The 18,808-nt window shown below is 35.6% G+C and overlaps 4 protein-coding genes across 4 annotated transcripts; 3 read left to right on the forward strand and 1 right to left on the reverse strand.

Moving 5' to 3' along the window:
- Window positions 1-1,327: 1,327 nt before the first annotated feature.
- LOC113855022 (threonine synthase, chloroplastic-like) lies at window positions 1,328-3,225 on the forward strand. The gene has a single exon (XM_027486446.1). The coding sequence runs from the start codon at window positions 1,431-1,433 to the stop codon at window positions 2,982-2,984; it is 1,554 nt and encodes a 517-aa protein (XP_027342247.1). The 5' UTR covers window positions 1,328-1,430; the 3' UTR covers window positions 2,985-3,225.
- Window positions 3,226-4,396: 1,171 nt separating this feature from the next.
- Window positions 4,397-5,767, reverse strand: LOC113855989 (dual specificity protein kinase splA). The gene has a single exon (XM_027487617.1). The coding sequence runs from the start codon at window positions 5,765-5,767 to the stop codon at window positions 4,397-4,399; it is 1,371 nt and encodes a 456-aa protein (XP_027343418.1).
- Window positions 5,768-8,711: 2,944 nt separating this feature from the next.
- On the forward strand, window positions 8,712-12,764 carry LOC113855990 (U-box domain-containing protein 52-like). The gene is made up of 8 exons (XM_027487618.1): window positions 8,712-8,862; window positions 9,050-9,147; window positions 9,516-9,640; window positions 9,802-9,999; window positions 10,385-10,655; window positions 11,173-11,271; window positions 11,370-11,747; window positions 12,036-12,764. The coding sequence occupies exons 1-8, from the start codon at window positions 8,712-8,714 to the stop codon at window positions 12,762-12,764; spliced, it is 2,049 nt and encodes a 682-aa protein (XP_027343419.1).
- A 1,701-nt stretch (window positions 12,765-14,465) lies between these two features.
- Window positions 14,466-16,592, forward strand: LOC113856216 (mitochondrial import inner membrane translocase subunit TIM23-2-like). Its single transcript, XM_027487948.1, has 2 exons — window positions 14,466-15,147; window positions 16,349-16,592. The coding sequence occupies exon 1, from the start codon at window positions 14,567-14,569 to the stop codon at window positions 15,131-15,133; it is 567 nt and encodes a 188-aa protein (XP_027343749.1). The 5' UTR covers window positions 14,466-14,566; the 3' UTR covers window positions 15,134-15,147; window positions 16,349-16,592.
- Window positions 16,593-18,808: the final 2,216 nt, after the last annotated feature.

Below are 18,808 nucleotides of genomic sequence, written 5' to 3' on the forward strand. Positions count from 1 at the left end.
GTTCAGATGAATATAAAACAATTTGCATCCTTTTGTTCATAAATCTGACAAAAGGATGCAAATTAATTCGTGAAGTTATGCGATCTTTTGTAACTTGGGTTGTTTTGGGGGGCTCCCTGATACTTTTTTGTATGTTTATCATGAATTGCAATAACCATTTTCTGTAATATATATTTTATAATATCACTACTGATTTATTTTATTTCAAATAAAACGTGAAAAATATTTTGTTTGCAAATAAAAGAGAGAGAAAAGAGAAGGTGCCAATATAAGTGGATTTGTGGTCAAATGAAAAAGTGAAAAAGGTGACAAGATTGATCAAATGTGCACTATGGTCCACAGGTCTGGCCCTAAGTTATTGGTGGCCTAAGCAAGATGAAGTGATGAACTGTGGAGCAAAATGGTTTGTGTCTTTGTGACACAAGTTGTCTTATAAGTAAATAATTTACTTGGCTTAAGATCAAGGTGGGGTTGTCTCTAACTTGAATTTTAACACTGGCATCTCATTTTGCAGTGAGTAGGAATGTTTGTTAATTTAGATCAACATGACGGATTCAAGAAATTATATCAAAACAATTAAGTTGATTTAATTGTAGTTTATATATTTAAGTGTAAATTAAATTAATCAAATTCTTTGAACTTGAGAGTCTTGGAATTTCATGGGTAGCCTAAGTGTTTCTTCTGTCTGCAACATTGTTAAGCTTAAAACCTCTAAGATATTGTTTACTTTAATTTTTATAGGCCTTTCTATTTTTCTCATAAAAAAAGTCTCAGTGAGTTTAGAGGGTAAATATTCACAAATTATCTTTAGTCATAATTTTTATTTGATATGAGACTTTAAGAGATGAAATAAGATTTGTGCCATTTGTATTTTTTTTTAATTTTTTATATTATGTTTATTTTGTGACTTAAATTTAAAATTTGATCTTTATAACACTAGTCAATATTGCACCAAGGTGGATTTGACCATTTGGGCCATCACTATTGGTGGTTTTCTGTTCTTGGTGGGTTTGGTTTCTGCATAAGTGCAATGGAATCTAATTCTCCAATAAGAGGCCCCTCTCCCTTTTTATACTGAGAGCAATAATGCTAAATTCTGATAAGAAAGGGTTTTGTGCATCTCATTATCCATAACCCAACCCCAAAACATTAAACCGCACAACTAACCAAATAATTCCACTAAAAACAAAAGTAAAAGAACATTTAAGTAACTAAAAAATGGTCTTAAAAAATATTTCAACATAATTTTATAGAAAAATTTAAGTATCTAAAAATAATAAATTAAAAAAAAATAAAAGGAGGAATGATGTATAACAAAGGGAAACTAGAAACAAAGATCTGTATTGTCTGGTGGGATTGGGAGAAGTGGCGGCGGCTGGAAAGTATTAAAAAGTTGGATTACTGATTCGCTCAAAACTCAATCCAATTCAATGGCTTCTTCTTCTCTGATTCACTCTTCTTCTTCACTTTTCTCCCCAAAACCCTCAAAACCAAAACCCTTTTTTCCGAACTCTTCTCCAAACCTAACAATTAAATGCCAATCTCAGGGAACTAACTCCGCCGCCGTCGCAAAACACCGCCGCCCAGCCGACGAGAACATTAGAGACGAAGCACGGCGGAACAATGCCAGCCACGACCACCTCTTCTCCGCCAAGTACGTCCCTTTCAACGCCGACCCTTCCTCCACTGAATCATACTCTCTCGACGAAATCGTTTACCGATCCCAATCCGGTGGCCTCCTCGACGTCCAACACGACATGGAAGCCCTCAAACGCTTCGACGGCGAGTACTGGCGCACGCTCTTCGACTCGCGCGTGGGCAAAACCACCTGGCCCTATGGCTCCGGCGTTTGGAGCAAGAAGGAATGGGTCCTGCCTGAGATCGACGACGACGACATCGTTAGCGCTTTTGAAGGAAACTCCAACCTCTTCTGGGCCGAACGATTTGGAAAACATTTTCTCTCGATGAACGATTTGTGGGTGAAACACTGTGGAATTAGCCACACTGGGAGTTTCAAGGATCTGGGTATGACGGTTCTGGTGAGTCAGGTGAATCGTCTGAGGAAGATGAATCGTCCTGTTGTTGGTGTTGGCTGTGCTTCCACTGGTGATACATCTGCTGCTTTATCTGCTTATTGTGCTTCTGCGGGAATCCCTTCCATTGTTTTCTTACCTGCTAATAGGATTTCCATTGCTCAGCTTGTTCAGCCTATTGCAAATGGTGCTTTTGTGTTGAGTATTGACACTGATTTTGATGGGTGTATGCACTTGATTCGTGAGGTTACTGCTGAGTTGCCTATTTATTTGGCTAATTCTCTGAACAGTTTGAGATTAGAGGGGCAGAAAACTGCTGCTATTGAGATTTTGCAGCAGTTTGATTGGCAGGTTCCTGATTGGGTCATTGTGCCTGGTGGGAATCTTGGCAATATTTATGCTTTTTATAAAGGGTTTCGTATGTGTCATGAATTGGGACTTGTGGATAAAATTCCAAGGCTTGTTTGTGCTCAAGCTGCTAATGCAAATCCACTTTATTTGTACTTCAAGTCTGGCTGGAAGGAGTTTAATGCTGTGAAGGCTAGTACTACCTTTGCTTCTGCTATTCAAATTGGTGATCCTGTTTCCATTGACAGGGCTGTACATGCTTTGAAGAATTCTAATGGGATTGTGGAGGAAGCTACTGAGGAGGAGTTGATGGATGCTATGGCTCAGGCTGATTCTACTGGGATGTTTATTTGCCCCCACACTGGGGTTGCTTTGACTGCTTTGATTAAGTTGAGGAGAAGTGGGGTTATTAAGGCTACTGATAGGACTGTGGTGGTGAGTACTGCTCATGGGTTGAAGTTCACTCAGTCCAAGATTGATTACCATTCCAAGGATATCAAGGACATGGCTTGCCGATTCGCGAATCCGCCCATGCAAGTGAAGGCGGATTTTGGGTCTGTTATGGATGTTTTGAAGAAGTATTTGCAGAGTAAGGCTCATTGATTAGGTTAGCATTTAGCATTGCAAGTTTTGTTGGTTATTTACTTTAGGCGCTGTATTGTCTTTTTATGAGCTAGCTTTGGATGTTGTAATAATTTACTTGTTGCATTCTGTATGCTGCTCCATATTGGGGTGGGGTAAGCTTACTGGTTTTGTTGTAGATTTTCTTTGTTGAGCCTTTAATAGCTCCCTTAGAAAATGAATTTGATAAGATCATAAGATGAGGAGTGCTCATCACTGCCTTGTTTGTTACTGGATTTCTGACCAACACCATACCCCATCCCCAAAACATATTGTTTAAACAAAATTCTTTGTTAAGCTAAGTGGGGTTGTTACCGAGCAACTCTCTGCAATCAAACGAAGGATGGTCCTCGCAATTTTGACTTACACTTTTAATTTTTGTTCATCACGAGCATACTTGAAATTCAGGACAAGTAACCTATTAAAGAGTAAATCAGTTAGCCACTCTTGGAAGCTACTATACACTCCCTCCTGTCCCCCACCCGTTCTGTAGTCGAAGACGTAGATAATTGTAAGGAAAGTTTTCACTAAAAAATGAAGGTACACGTTAATTTGGCAAACCGAACAGAGCAGTAACAAAATTATTCTTCATATCTTTGTAAATTTCTTTTACAACAGTTAATAAAATTCCCTTTAGAGAGAGATTCACTTGTTTTCTCAGCCATATTTTACGACATAAGAAAATTACAACTAAATAACTGATACGAAAAGGCATTCGGAATTCTTTTTTCAAGAGGAAAAACTGAAGTACTGGAGACTTGTCTATATTTTGAAAAACTACATAAACCGTCCTCAAGCAGGCATGTCTGATACTCCGACATAGCCTTATGTATGCCAAACGAAGAATTGTACCGGTTTTCACATTGGTGCCTAGCGAGAAGGATTGTGAAAAATCAAGTAAATACAAGGTAGGATTGAGCGTTTTATTCTCAAAATATGTCCATTCGAGACATTTGCTCTTTGGATGAAAAGTTGCCATAAAGCTTTGGGCTAACTATATGACGAGCTTTTTAAATTTTGGTATTTGTTCAATTGCTTCTGTTAAGTAAACCAAACAGAAGCGTAATGCGTAGACTGCAGAAGCCGTATCCAAGGAATTATGAACCATATGATACGCACAATTTAACAGTCATAAAGTCACAACGTTCTAAATTGAACATTTCGTGCTTTTATACATTAAAAAAAGGCAAAACAAAAGATGTGTCTGTGTGTATGCAAAAATTGTATTGTGAAAAAATACTCCTATTCTTCTGTATGAAGCTGAACTCAATGTATACGTGAGAGCGAAAGAATTCACTTATGAAAAACTAAATAAAGAATACAAAAGGAAATCGATTAAAGAACTTAGACAAGGCATTTGTCAATTTTGCACCTTCAATTCAACTTGGTCCACCTTATTTGGTTTCCGGTTTCGATGGAGGACATAGATTGGATTTAGACCTTCCTATCCCCTGCTTTTCCATCCTTAAACTAGCTCTGAACCTTTCAATAAAAGTATCAGCTTTGGTATCAACATCAGAACTAGGATACAACAATAGAATTGCAGGTTCTCCATCATCTTCACCCGTTGGTGACTCCACAATTTCATCATCTAAATCTGGCGAACCACTACTCGAGCTACTAATGCTATCTATTCTAACAAAATCACCCTGCACCCGGAACTTCCACGCCGGCATTTTGAACGGCGGCGGCGGCGGAGGTGGCGGAATCGGGATCAAAGGTGACTCATTACCAGTAGTAATCACATTTTCTTCCAAGGCATCTAATTCCTCTCTCTTATTTGATAACCGGGGTTTAAGGGTAGCCACACCCCCATGAAACGGTTCGGTTTTGGATACACGCATGGATGAAACATGATCACGTGGCTGCGGCGAAGCAGAGTTAAGTTTCTTGTGCTTGTTTTTCTTGGAAGAAAACACGTTGTGAAATACTGATGACGGCGGCGGAGGCGGAGGCGGTGGCGGTGGAGGGTGTGAAGGCAGAGTAGAAAATTCAGAATTTTGAATGGTTTGAAAATTTTCAACGCTTCTGTGTCTGTGTTTCTTCTTCTTTCCCTTCAACGATGCCAAAAACTCTTTAGTTGTTGCACTTGCACTTGCTCTTCTATTCTTATGTTCCCCACTCCTCCTCTTCTCCGTCGTAGCTGGCGGTGTCGACGCCGGTCGTAGCGGCGCAGTGGGAACATCCTTTGCTACGTCCACTTCTATGTTCTTAACACCCTCTTCTTCTTCTTCTTCTTCTCTGGCCTCCGGTCTCTGCTTCCGGTAACCGTTAACGTGGGTATCGTCGTAAAATCGCCACCGTTCATCTGCGGCGAGCCACGGCGACTCTTGCCGGAGATCCGGGTAGGAGTTGAAACTCCTCAACCGGCTGTAGGATTTATACGATGGATTTTGATCCGAGTAGTGGTACCATGATCGTGGAGTTTCCGAGTTGGGTTTCTCGTACTCTTGTGTCGTGTCGTAGGAACGTGGGGTTTCGTTATCGTTGGTGTTCCTGCTGAGGAAACCACATAGTATGGCGAAGAGAACAAGCACGAAGTTGAGGGAGTCCCAACTCTTCTTCACGGAGTGGGGTTTGAAAACGTGGGAAATGAAAGAGTGCAATGTAGGAACAATGATCAAGGTGAATGCAAGTGCAACCACCACAAGGCATACGAGAAGTGCACCGGAGCTGAGAAACAGCGAGTATGAGCGGCAGAGACGGCTGTCGGCGCCGCCGTTTTGCAGCCAAAAGGGTGGCGACACGTCTTCCTCTTCTTCCATTTGGTTTTTGTTATGCACAGTTTGCTTTGGTTTGATTGTGCTTTTTGTGCACTTTGCTTCTTATATAGTGTGAAGGACGTGATTATTTAATATAAAGTAATGATGTGTATGTTATTTGTTGCTTCAAGTTATTTATTTTATATAAATTTAGACATTTAAACAAAAATAATTTATGAGATTGGTGGAAATGGTAATGGGAATATGAATACATGTATGACTTAAAAACTGTTGGCAATTCAGTGGTGCTGGCTGTCTTATGGAAATGACAGGCAAATAGAAAATGGTGGTAGACCATGTCCATGTGCTGATTGAGGCTTGTAATAAGGTTGACTTGACCCTTAATATTGTTTGATACTTGCAAACTATTACAAGTGACCAATCATTGGACTAAATGCATGCCATAACACGTTACTTATACATCAAGTTCAGGAGAATAATAATAACATTGGAAATTTGCTACAAATGTTTCTTTTAATTTTTCTTTTTTCCATCAATCAACTCCTGGATTTTGCTATTCATATTCTATTTCTTGCTCTTACTTGTGAACATGACTTGCATCAAGACATTAAAATAAATAGAGCTGTAGTAATGAACTTAAAAAATGTTTTAGGTTGTAGCAGACATTAGGATGATGCGGTCATCGCCATGCTTTCCGCGTGAGACAAACACATATTACTCAACTCTTTAGATCTAAAACAAATTTTGAGTGACGTAATTGCTTAAACTTGGGAAAGATAATGACCCTTAAATAAGTTTATGTAATTTTACGGAAAATAAAAACGATTTACATGATAAAAAATGTATTTAAAAATTGTATTAAAAGACATTTTTTTTATTATTACGTGAATTGTGTATGTGCATACACACACATATATAATGTAGGTTTATTCTCTATTTAGTAAGATTATTATAAATGAAATTAACTAAAAAGAAACATCAATATCATTCCTTGTATAGATGTTAAAGGAAAGCGTGTTATGCAGTATTAGTTTTATGTCATCATCGACAGCTTGTGAGTTTTGTTCTTTATGCTGAAATAAAGTGTCTAATAAAATTAGAACCTCTACAATTTTTCCGCCGCAAGCCTTCAGTTTGTGATGTTTTGGGTTGCTCATGTTTATTTATTGAGACAGATTATTTGACTTTGTCTTCTATTTTAAGCTGTTGGCTGTGCCTGTGATCTCTATATATAAGGAACACGAATCTTCCTTTATATGTACAAATTTCTTCAAAGGAAAATTACTCTAGTACATTTTTTTAATACTATTTTGTATATCCATTTGTTTGGAAAAGAAAAGCAAACATATAGTTTAATGAAAATAATATTGTGCTCAGTTCCATATATAAAAAACAATGTAATAAGTTGAAAGATTGCGTGGTAAGGATTGAAAGATATAGTGTACGTTTGAATATAAGTTAAAAATAATATAAATATAAATCTAGCTTGAAAATTGTAACCAATAACTTCAAAATAAACGTAAAGCTTTTAAATACCGATATAAATTAACAGTGAAAATGCATTATTTAACACTCAACTGTACTTTCGTTTCTTATTTCTTATTTGGTGGAGCTTTCCTTTACCTTAAAAAAATATATAGTTTTTATTGATATATAGCTCAATGGAAGTGTATAATTTAAAGTTGAAACGTTGAACTAACTCTAAATAAATAGTCGCCATTTTGTTTTAGTTTCTTGAATATCAGAATCGGTAGTAGTCAATATCAAAATTCAAAATGATTAAAGTGAATAATAGATAGTATCAAGAAGCACGATAACTAGAATGGTCAAGTTTCATACTTCTTCTCCAAGAAATAGAAAAACAGCATAAGAAGGATTCCTTGAAATAGAAAATTAAGATTTAAGATTAGCTTTAAATATAGATATAATACTTAGAAAGAAGAATTTGGCAGCATAATATATTTCAGAGATAAAATATAATAATAACTATTGACTAAAAACTTAGCAATTCAAATTGTAACAAAATATATTCATCTACAGTGTATATAAAGAAAATTAACTACTTGAACGATCCGGTCAAACTTTTAATTTTTTTTCTTTATTGTATTCTTTTATTTTATTTTATTTTTTGCCCTTTGCTCCCCCCTCAATTTTTTAATCTTTAGATGCACAAAGGTATGTGTTGTGATTAAATTAATCGTAACATATCCATCAAAACGAATGAAGCATAACAGCGATCACCTTTAATTTATTTTTTTTCTGGGCTAACACCACCTTTGTTTATAAGATAACATTAATGCTAATGCCATTGTTATTTTTTCTTTAGACTTTGTTTAGAAATTAAGTGAAGAGAACGAAAAAGTTTATTTAATAATAATTTTATTTAAAAAAATTTAAAAATAAAAAATCATAAACTTCCAAAAACTCTCATATACAGAAGATACAAACAACCTTAATCCATATCCAGGTAGAGGAGAATGCGAAGACATTCTTATACCGTTGCAAGATAATTTTTTTTCAAGTCTTGTTAATTTATTTAAGGATATTACTTAATATTTAAAATGAATATGTTTTAAAATCACAATAAATATATTAAAATTTTTAATAAATTAAATATGCATGAACGAGATTTTTTATAAATTTTTTATTTTTATTCTTTCACTAAAACTCAAGGTATATGTACTTAATAATAATTTTCTTTATTTCTTAACTGACATTAACATAGGTAGGTTCTAATCCATAACTATCCTCTCAGCCTGTTATCCCTGTTGTTCTGACATTCCAAACATTTACAGTTAGATCCAACTCAGGTATATTTGTTATAAACAAGTTGTTTGGAAAGGGGTGTTCAGATGTGGCCAAAAATAGTAAAAAGAGGAACAAAACCCCATTCATGGGAATTAAGCATACTGGTTATGAACATGTTCTTAGATTCTTATCAAATTAATCTCAACTTACCGTTCCAAATTAATCTTCACCGCCGTCTATGGATTCAAATGCAAAGGAAGAGTCCACCGTCGTCGCCATTGATAGCGACCGGAACAGCCAACACGCCGTCATGTGGGCTGTCGAACATCTTTTGACGAAGAAATCCTCTTGCACCCTCATTCATGTCCGAACTACTACCTTGTATCCTCGTACGTTTATTAATTATCGTCCCATTCAAACTTTATTGTAATGAACAATCAATTCACATTGTGTTTTTAATTTGCTTCCATCATTTTTCATATTTATATATATATATATATATATATAAACAATTAATTATCTTCATTTTAAGGAAATGTATGTAGATAACCTTTTATATGTATATGGTTTATGCAGATGATATTGATGCTACCCCTATACAAGGTCGTCCACCAACCCAGGAAGAATTGCACCAGTTTTTTCTTCCCTTTCGAGGATTTTGTGCACGAAAGGGGGTGAGTAATTGCTTACCTATAAAGTACCTTGGATGTCATCAATTAATGAGCTAAATTTAATTTAGTTTTCCTGCTGAATTTCACTAGTTAGTGTGCGTTTGATTTCACATTTGCACGATGATAGATTTATGTTTACTTGAGTATTACTGATTGTAATTTTTGTACTCTTATGTTTAAAAGTTTTTTTAACATGCATTTGATTAAACTTTTCAATATAATGCTCATTTTAACTTAGAAAGGACACACGTAAATGTCATGCACATTTAAGGTGTGTTTGGTTTTGCATCAAATCTACTTAAATGTGAACTCATTTCAATGATACAAGTTATATTAAGTTATTTTATGATCACGGACATTGAATATTTCAGATAGTAGCAAAGGAGTTGATCTTGCATAACATTGACGTTCCAAATGCGCTGACTGAATACGTCACTTACAACTCTATCGGCAATATTGTTGTTGGTGCTCCCCGCTGGAATAATGCTCTTATAAGGTCCTTTCTGTCTCTCACTATCACACACCACCACATGCAAATAATTTTTGGACACACACATGCACATAGCATATTAATTTTACCTGCTGCTGAAAAGTTGGGTTATTTTTATAAGCTTTGATTTGAACAAGTTAAATAGTGTTGCTAAAAGTGAACTACAGGAAATTTAAAGAGGTAGATGTGGCAACAAGCTTAGTCAGGTCCTTGCCAGAGTCTTGCATGGTGCATGTTATATCAAAAGGAAAAGTGCACAATATTCGACCTGCAGGTCGTTCTCAAAATGTTAGTATCACAGTAACAAAATCTATAAAAGACATTCTTAGTCCCAAGGCAAATTCTCGGTCCGAAGATTTAAAAAGGTATGCATTTTGAAAACATTATCGATCGAAGTAACTAAGGAGTGGTAACAATGATTCTTAGTTATGAAGCTATAGCCAACTTACATAAATACTAGCAAATTCAAATACTTACATGATAAATGATCTAGTTAGTGGACGTACCTGTAAAAGTACAATTAACTACTCTGTGTCTTCATATTCCAAAACAGGTTTGCTAATTTTTTTATTAAAAATTTGTCAATGATTGAGTTCTAAGATAAACAATTCTACTCAGGCCAATCGATTGATCTAAATTAACTTGTCATAATTTCTATAAATTTCTTTCTTAGCAGAGCATGTTTTGCCATGACCTTGACTAATTATTAATGATTGTATGTCCTTGACATTTTGACAATAATTTGTACAGAAAATCATTCAAGTATAGAATTTGGCAAGGCTCAAACAACGACGGGGTAAGTTCTGATCAAAACAAGGATGCAACCAATGGAGAAACTAATTCACCAAAATTATCGGATGAAAGCAGCTCCTCACAAAATTCATCGAATCGAAGTTCCCTCACAGGTGACACTTCAAGGGCACTTGGTTCTCAATTGAATGAGACGTCAAATGAAAATCAAGATGTTGTAGAGAATTCAAACACTTGTACTTGTAGGAGCAAATCTTCTAAACATTCACCTGTAAGTACTGCATTATATATTTTAAAGTCAGACTTTCAGCATAATTTCACATCTTGGAAAACAATAATTTGGGATATGCATTTCATAATCAAAACAAGGAAAGTGGAACTCAAAGCATTTCCATTTGGATATAAATTGCAAGTGAGTTATTGACTTGCTTATGTAACATGGCCAGCTTCTTTCTCTTTTGCAGTTTTGTTAATATCAGTGTTTAGACCAATTTTAACATGTATTACACTTTATATTTTCAATGTAATAAAATTTTTGTAACAAAAACTTATATTTTTGTTGCTTAAAATCAGTTCTAAAGATAAAAGTTAACATTTTTCTTAACATTGCAAGTTTAGATTGTCATAACTGATGTTTCATTCCCATTTCAATCAACAATAGTAAGAGTTAAAAAAATTGAAGTATCTAACGGAAGTAACTTTCTCATCAATGGCCTTGAAATTTTCTGAACATTTTTCCATTTATAAGTGGATAATTGAATATTCCTCCTTGCTTGGTTATCTTACAGAAAGGCAATGAGATAGAAACGGGGAAATTAAAACTAGAACCGAAGAGTAAAACAAAGAAGTGTAATAGCTGCAAGGAAGCTGCAGCCGCAAAACAGAAGGTAATGTCATATTGTAAATTCTATCTAACCCAATTGCTTTCAGAACAATGCACTGCACAGAAGTTTATTTTTTCTAAAAGATTGGTGTTTTCATTCAGGCAATGGAGCTTGAAAAGTTTAGGCAAGAAGAAAGAAACGTAGAAAAAACTAGGCTCGCTGAAGAGGCTACATTGACCATGGAAGAGGTAGAGAGGCAGAAAATAAAGGGCCAGAAGGGAAAACAGATCGAAACAAGAGCCAAGCATGAGGAAGAAGAGAGGAACAGGGCATTAAATGCAACTGCACATAACAAAATTCAATTTAGAAGATACAATATTAAAGAAATTGAAGTTGCGACACATTACTTTGACAATGATCTCAAAATTGGTGAAGGTGGCTATGGACCTGTTTTTAAAGGGGTGCTTGATAACACTGTTGTTGCCATTAAGGCCGTTAGACCAGACCTAACCCAAGGAGAGAAGCAATTTCAACAAGAGGTAATAACCATAATTTTCTTTTGGCAGAAACAAAGATCATGAATATTATTAGGTACAAGAAAATATCACTTGAGATTTTTTTTAATGAAAATTGCTAATCAATGCCTTTAAGACACTGATTAAGAAAATAAAATAAAAATACACTCATTGTGTTAATACATTTGAATATGATTTTAAAAAAATATTATTTATTGGTTACTTAAACTGGGCACCAATGGCAACACCTCTTTTATTTTGCAGCATAGATTAGAATTATCAATGTTTGTTTACCAAATTGGTACGTGACAGGTTAATGTTTTAAGCACAATAAGGCATCCAAACATGGTTCAACTTCTAGGTGCATGCCCAGAGTACGGATGCCTTGTGTATGAGTACATGGAAAATGGGAGCTTAGAAGATCGCCTCTACCAGATAGATAACACACCACCAATTCCATGGAAAGTTAGATTCAAAATAGCATCAGAAATTGCCACTGGCCTTCTTTTCCTTCACCAAACAAAACCTGAGCCTGTGGTGCATCGTGACCTCAAGCCAGCAAACATTCTCTTGGACATGAACTATGTGAGCAAGATCACTGATGTGGGTTTGGCCAGGCTTGTTCCCCCTAATGTGGCTAACAAAACCACCCAATACCATAGAACAACTGCAGCTGGCACATTTTGCTACATTGATCCGGAGTATCAACAAACGGGTTTATTGGGTGTAAAATCAGATATATATTCACTAGGTGTATTGCTTCTACAGATTATTACTGGAAAGTCTCCAATGGGTGTGGCTCACTTGGTTGAGGAGGCTATAAGCAAAGGAAAATTTCCAGAGGTTCTTGATCCAAATGTCAAGGATTGGCCCATTGAAGAGACTTTATCATATGCTAGGTTGGCTTTGAAGTGTTGTGAGATGAGAAGACGCGATAGACCAGACCTTGGTTCTGTCATTTTGCCTCAGCTCATTCGACTCAGGAATCTGGGAGAAGCATCCACTCACACTCATATTGTCCCCTCCTTAAAGGTTAGTTAAACAAAATTTCCAAGTTAACAACCTACTCTATTAATTTTATTCTTTAAACTTAAATATAGTATCATTAGTGTCTTTTATGTTATTCTTTAATCAAGATTAGAATTTTAATTCAATAACAAGTATAGACCTTTAACGCTGATGTTTATTACTTGAATTAGCCAAAATAAAATTTCAATTTTGAATATAGAATAACATTAAAATCATCTTCGAACTGCAGTTAAAGTTTTATTCTTCATATGCTTCTTGGCCAGCATTTTAGAAAGACTAAGCTAAATAGTTTAAAGATTCTCAAGTCATATAAATTATCCATGAAGTTGCTTTGATATTGATATATATTGTATCATGTACAGTCAGGAAGGAAATGAATAACAATCCTAATATGGAAATGGAAAATTCAACGTAGATCAGTTTGAATATGAGGAGATGCGAACTACCCAAGTCCGCAGGCAAAATGTGGAACATTGTACGTAGTTTGTTGAAACCAGGCTTTCTCTTACCATAAATTGGGAAAATGAATATGAAGGATGTTTATCGAGACTGTTCGTTGTTTATAAGTTGCTCAGTCAATTCTCTCCGCAAAGAAACGTCTTTCCCACGATTCATGAGTTCCTTTATGTCTTGTTTCTTATAACTAGGGAATATTGTAGCAAGCAATATCAACAGTGTTGCATGTTGTTACGTGGGTTCTAATTAATCAAACAAAAACACATGAAGGAGCATTGTTATCACCAAACTCTCCTTCCCTATTCACTTTGTACATCCACTTGTAATCCTCAATCTCCAGAGTGCTATTCACCTTTCAATTTTTGTTATTAATGTATTTGTATAATACGAATTAAGATCAACTTACAGCATTTATAAAATGTATTCCTAATATTTGTAATAAAGATAAATAAATATTTAATCTCTCTATATATGATTACATTTAGTTTTCATAAGTTTTAGATCTTTAAAAATAATCTTTGTTACTGTTAACTAATGACATAATATGCTTTTAAATCTATCATGTCATTTATTATCTTAAAATAACTGTTATGTAGCATAATTATTAAATGTATGTCATGTCATTATAAATTAATAATAGAGATTAATTTTTAAAATCTTAAAGACTAAAATAAAAAATTTAACTTAATGATATTTACAGCCATTATATTAATTTTGCATTTCATATTCATACTTCTTAAAATGAGAACTTAACTATTATATAGTACAAAAATTATCACTCTCGTGACAAGCTTAGAATCATTCGCCTTTTCACACAAGATATTTTATTTTTATAAATTTTTAGCATAAAATAATAAAAATTATAAATTTTATGAAAAATATACAATAAAAATTAGTAATAATTAAAGTTTCTTTTATACTCTTTATTTTTTATAGATATTTTATATTTTTACTTATTATTAGTATTGCTTTCATCTTTTAAGCTTATATATATGTATGAGCATTTTAATTATATATTTTTATAAAAATTATTGGGTTAACATGCCCAACGGTGCTGAATTCTGTATCTGTAAGCACGTGTAGAAATTAAGCGACACCGTTTCTGATCCCGAGCTAGAAGTTTCTTTTCTCATTTCCGGTTCAACACGGAGTCCGGTCTGGTCCGGTCCATTTTCGAAATCGAATCTGACCGGACCGGCTCCATAACGCGCCGCCACAGCGACCCGATTTTTCCCCCAAATCTCAACACAACACACCACACAGCGTCGCTCTTCTGCAAATCTCTCTCTCTCTCTCTCTCTCTCTCCCCTACTCTCTAACCCGCGAAACCCTAACCCTAGCGTCTGGAAGCCTCTTCCATGGCTTACCAGACCAGCGATCGCGAATCAGGATCCGATTCCAATAACCAAACACGCCTCTACAACCCCTACAAGGATCTTGAAGTTCCCATACGAAACCTCTACCACCTCCCAACCTCCCCCGAGTTCCTCTTTGTCGAAGAAGCTCGCCGCAAGCGTCGTTCCTGGGGAGAGAACCTCACCTTCTACACTGGCTGCGGCTACCTCGCCGGAGCCGTTGGTGGTGCCGCCGTCGGCCTCGTCGACGGCGTCAAATCCTTCGAGTCCGGCGACAGCGCCAAGCTTAGAGTCAACAGGGTTCTGAACTCGTCCGGTCACTCGGGTCGAGCGTGGGGTAACCGTCTCGGAGTCATAGGGTTGCTTTACGCCGGCATTGAGAGCGGGATTGTGGCGGCGAGAGACACCGACGATGTGTGGAACAGCGTTGCGGCAGGACTCGGCACCGGCGCGTTGTATCGAGCAGCCAGAGGGGTGCGATCGGCGGCGGTTGCGGGTGCAGTTGGCGGCGTGGTGGTTGGAGTTGCTGTTACGGCGAAGCAGGCATTGAAACGTTACGTGCCTATATGAGAACGTCACTTTGTGTGAGCTCTTCATTTTATTGATTTTTTTTTTGGGTTGCTATCAATTTTGAGCAATTTTTGGGTTACGTGGCTTTATGTGACAGTGTTGCTGTCGCAAACAATTGGTTTTGTTATGCATATTTTTTCAGCTTGATAATGGCTAACCTTTCTAATGTAATTTGTCGACTCTTCATGAATGAATAATTGGGACGGCTTTAATGCTGGATATATGTAGTGTATATAAAATCTCGTTCCTCTGTCTATGCATGTTAATGGAAGAGTGTGCAAAGGGTGTTATAGTAAAAAGTGTTTTGATATATGATTTGATAGAAGTTGAATGGTTGGTTAAGTTTTGTGCTTAAAGAAGCTCGTATTATATATATATTACCTTAGGACTTATGAATTCTGGGGAATTTCATGTGTAAATATAGTTCATTATCTGATATATGTTATTGGACTAATGCATTAGTTTTCCGATTAGGTGGCGAGGCTCGGTATAAGTTGTGTACCGTTTGATGGGTTCTTTGTAAAATATCATTAGAGATTTTCTGTTTGCAAGTTTGGGATACATTTATACCTTGTATCTTGGGAGACTAACAAAGAATACTGTGATTAATCTTTTATTTAAATGATTTTTTATAGCTACTAGTGTATTGTCAATGATTGGTATGTCGTTTAATCGGGTAATTTGTATTTAGTTAGTTGAAAGAAGACATTTGTCCTCTGTATGAGATGACAAAACATTTGCTGTTGTGGTTTTAGTTTGACTATGAATCATCATATGAAGCTATCAACTGATAGATTTTGCATATGTGTAAATCAAATGAACTATCTCAGTTGATAACTCACTGCTTCCTGCCAGGAGCAGTTTTCCAGAGGAAATAATTTTTGTGCACGTAATTAAAGTTTTCCGAGACTTCAGTAGCCAGTTGATGTGATATTTTACTTGAATTTAATCACTATCGACAGATTTTCTCTTACCATCCTTGTAGTTTAGCTTTCACAGATAACAATGACTTATTCTAATGTGGCTTCCTCTCATCTAGTGCAATGAGCACACGCGCAAGCTTTTATTCTGTTAACTGGCCCAATCTCTCACCTCTTACTTGATGTCCTCATTGATTTTTTCTGCTCAAACTAAAGGAATAAAAGTATTGATTTAGCTTTTCTGTGTACAATTACCCACTGTTGCTTCTTGCTTGTGTTGCAAGGTGTTGTTTAGGGCTAGAACTCGTTGAAGGATGGATAGCCTCTGTTGTTATTCGCTTCGGATTTATTCTGAACTTCAATTTCAATACGGAAGTTATTTTTTTCAAGTATTGTTTTAGCAGCTTCCTGTGTTTTTCGTTTCCCGGACTATTTTTTTCCTGCAATTGATTTGTTCCTTAGCAACCTAAACGTTATGTTGTTTGTCTCTATTTTTGTGTTGGATTTGTTAAGTGATATATAAATAAATGTGATTGAACTTATTCTTCTTTGTGAATGAAAAAATAAGGCGGAGAAGAGGGGGGGGGGGGGGTTATACTTTATATGGTCATGTTTCTTTCCATTTATAAAATAAGCTCAACTTTGGTTGATTATTGAAGTTTGATACATACATGATACAGCTAACTCTACTTAGTAGTTACTGCGAAGAAGCTTTGGTGGGTTTTTCTGGTTGATTATTATTCCCTGCTTATAACTTAATGAACGATATTGGTAAACTGGAGTCTTGACGCGGACGTGGTTTTGTTAATATCACTTTGTCATAGAAAAAGGATCCCTCAGGTATGTTAGGCTTTATTTCAGAGTTAATTTTGTGATAATACTTGTTTCGGAGTCTTTAAATGAGAAGGGAAGGTTTTATAAGTCCCCTGATCCTGTGTTTTTAAGTTACTCCAATTTGGGTGGGAGGATTTGTATGAACCCTTTTTAAGTTCCTCCAAACTCCCAATAAAGCCTTAGGAACTGATATGAAATGCAGAGAGAGAGAGGAACACGGTAAGTTAACCGGTGATGTGATATGGACGAGATAATTTACTAGATCGGTTGATATTGTTCACGGAACAAAGAGGGATAACAGAGAAATTATGGCTGTATACTAAGAATGTCAACTATGCACCTCTGCTTATTCGCTAGATCTTGAAATTTCATTGAATATGAATGTTGGCAAGGACCAATCCACGGTGAGGGCTTTACAACCATGGCCTACTTACTGTCTCACTCTATTTGCCCTAATGACTTCGTGAAAATAACTCTTACCGCTCTGTTCTCTTTGTTTAGTACCAAATCCGCGTTCTATTTCAGAACAAAAGCAACTACAGTCTTTGTTTATACTTCTGACACCGAAGGATAAACTCGTTTTCAATTATTCCCATCGCATATTCATATATTTGTTATAGAACTTGTCATTTGGGCAACAAATTTCCCATCCTAATATGCCATAACAAATACTTCAAATAACCTTAACCAAAATAATGTTTATAAAGAATTAAAAAATATTTAATCTTTTTACACGCTAGTGCATAGCAAGTGACACATCCTTGTTTATACTAAAAGTAGCTCCTATTTATTTTGGTTTATTTTGATCTATACTTGATGATAGCATAGTAATATGATGACAAAATTTACATATGTTCCTGGGAACACTCCAAAACTCTCCATGAATTGAAGGTGAATAAAATAACATAGGAAATGCGGGGAAATAAGTAAATATTATTGCTTTCAATTATTCACACCATCTAACAAGAAAATCTGAAACACGCCGTCTAGTATTTACAGTAACTTGAAAGAGCAAAATTTTATTGCATTGAATTCCTCAATTACCCGTTTATTAAAAATGCAAATTTGCTAAATTTGCGCGAATTTGCCTTCAGAGGTTAAAGAATTTATTGTAAAAAAGGTCAGGTAACAATCAGCCCGGATAACACACCCAGGTCAACAATTCTCGTATCACTGGGAAAGAATAATGTCATGGAGGCATTCTGGCTATTCTTACAACAACATGGATTCTGGATTTTAAATAGTGCTTTTGAATGCTCTTAAACAGTCGGCTCCAATTGCACCTGAGCAAACAAAATATGAAGTGACCAGAACTTAGCATGTCATGATCATGAAGATAGAAAACAATCTTAATTTGAGTCTTGAAACCATATATTGCAGCTGAGGGTTACAGACATGACATGAAGGAAGAAAATTTGTATTCTTCAGGCGTGTAAACGGAAAAATAGAAAGACATTAATGATTATGAAGTGAACATTGACTGCGCCTTAGAAAAGGTAATAAAGAGGGACAAAAGAATCAGCATTGCCTCAGTATACAAATTTGATGGCAATAATATAATAATTACATTAAAATTGTTTACTTACTGGCGATTGGCGAATATAATCATCTGCCCGTAGAGTGTTACATAGAGGAACTTTACGAAGAGCCAAAGCAGCAACCTGAAATAAAACTAAACATAAAAACGTTGTTGATATGTCCCTAAACAAAATTGATAGTCTGAGAAAAGTCTATTTTCATGAATTGTGAAACACGAGGTTTTAGCCATAATTGAAACTCAAACAAGAAAAAGAACCTTATCAAAAGTTTTGGGGTGATATATAACGTAATGATGGCATTAAGCTAAATCAATATCAATATTTCCACTCTATGTTCTCACATCATAGATATAAGCATTTCCCAGCTAATGACCAATTTTCAG

This window comes from Abrus precatorius, unplaced genomic scaffold, assembly GCF_003935025.1.
Source record: "Abrus precatorius isolate BTA unplaced genomic scaffold, Abrus_2018 Scaffold11, whole genome shotgun sequence".
NCBI classification, from domain to species: Eukaryota; Viridiplantae; Streptophyta; class Magnoliopsida; order Fabales; family Fabaceae; genus Abrus; species Abrus precatorius.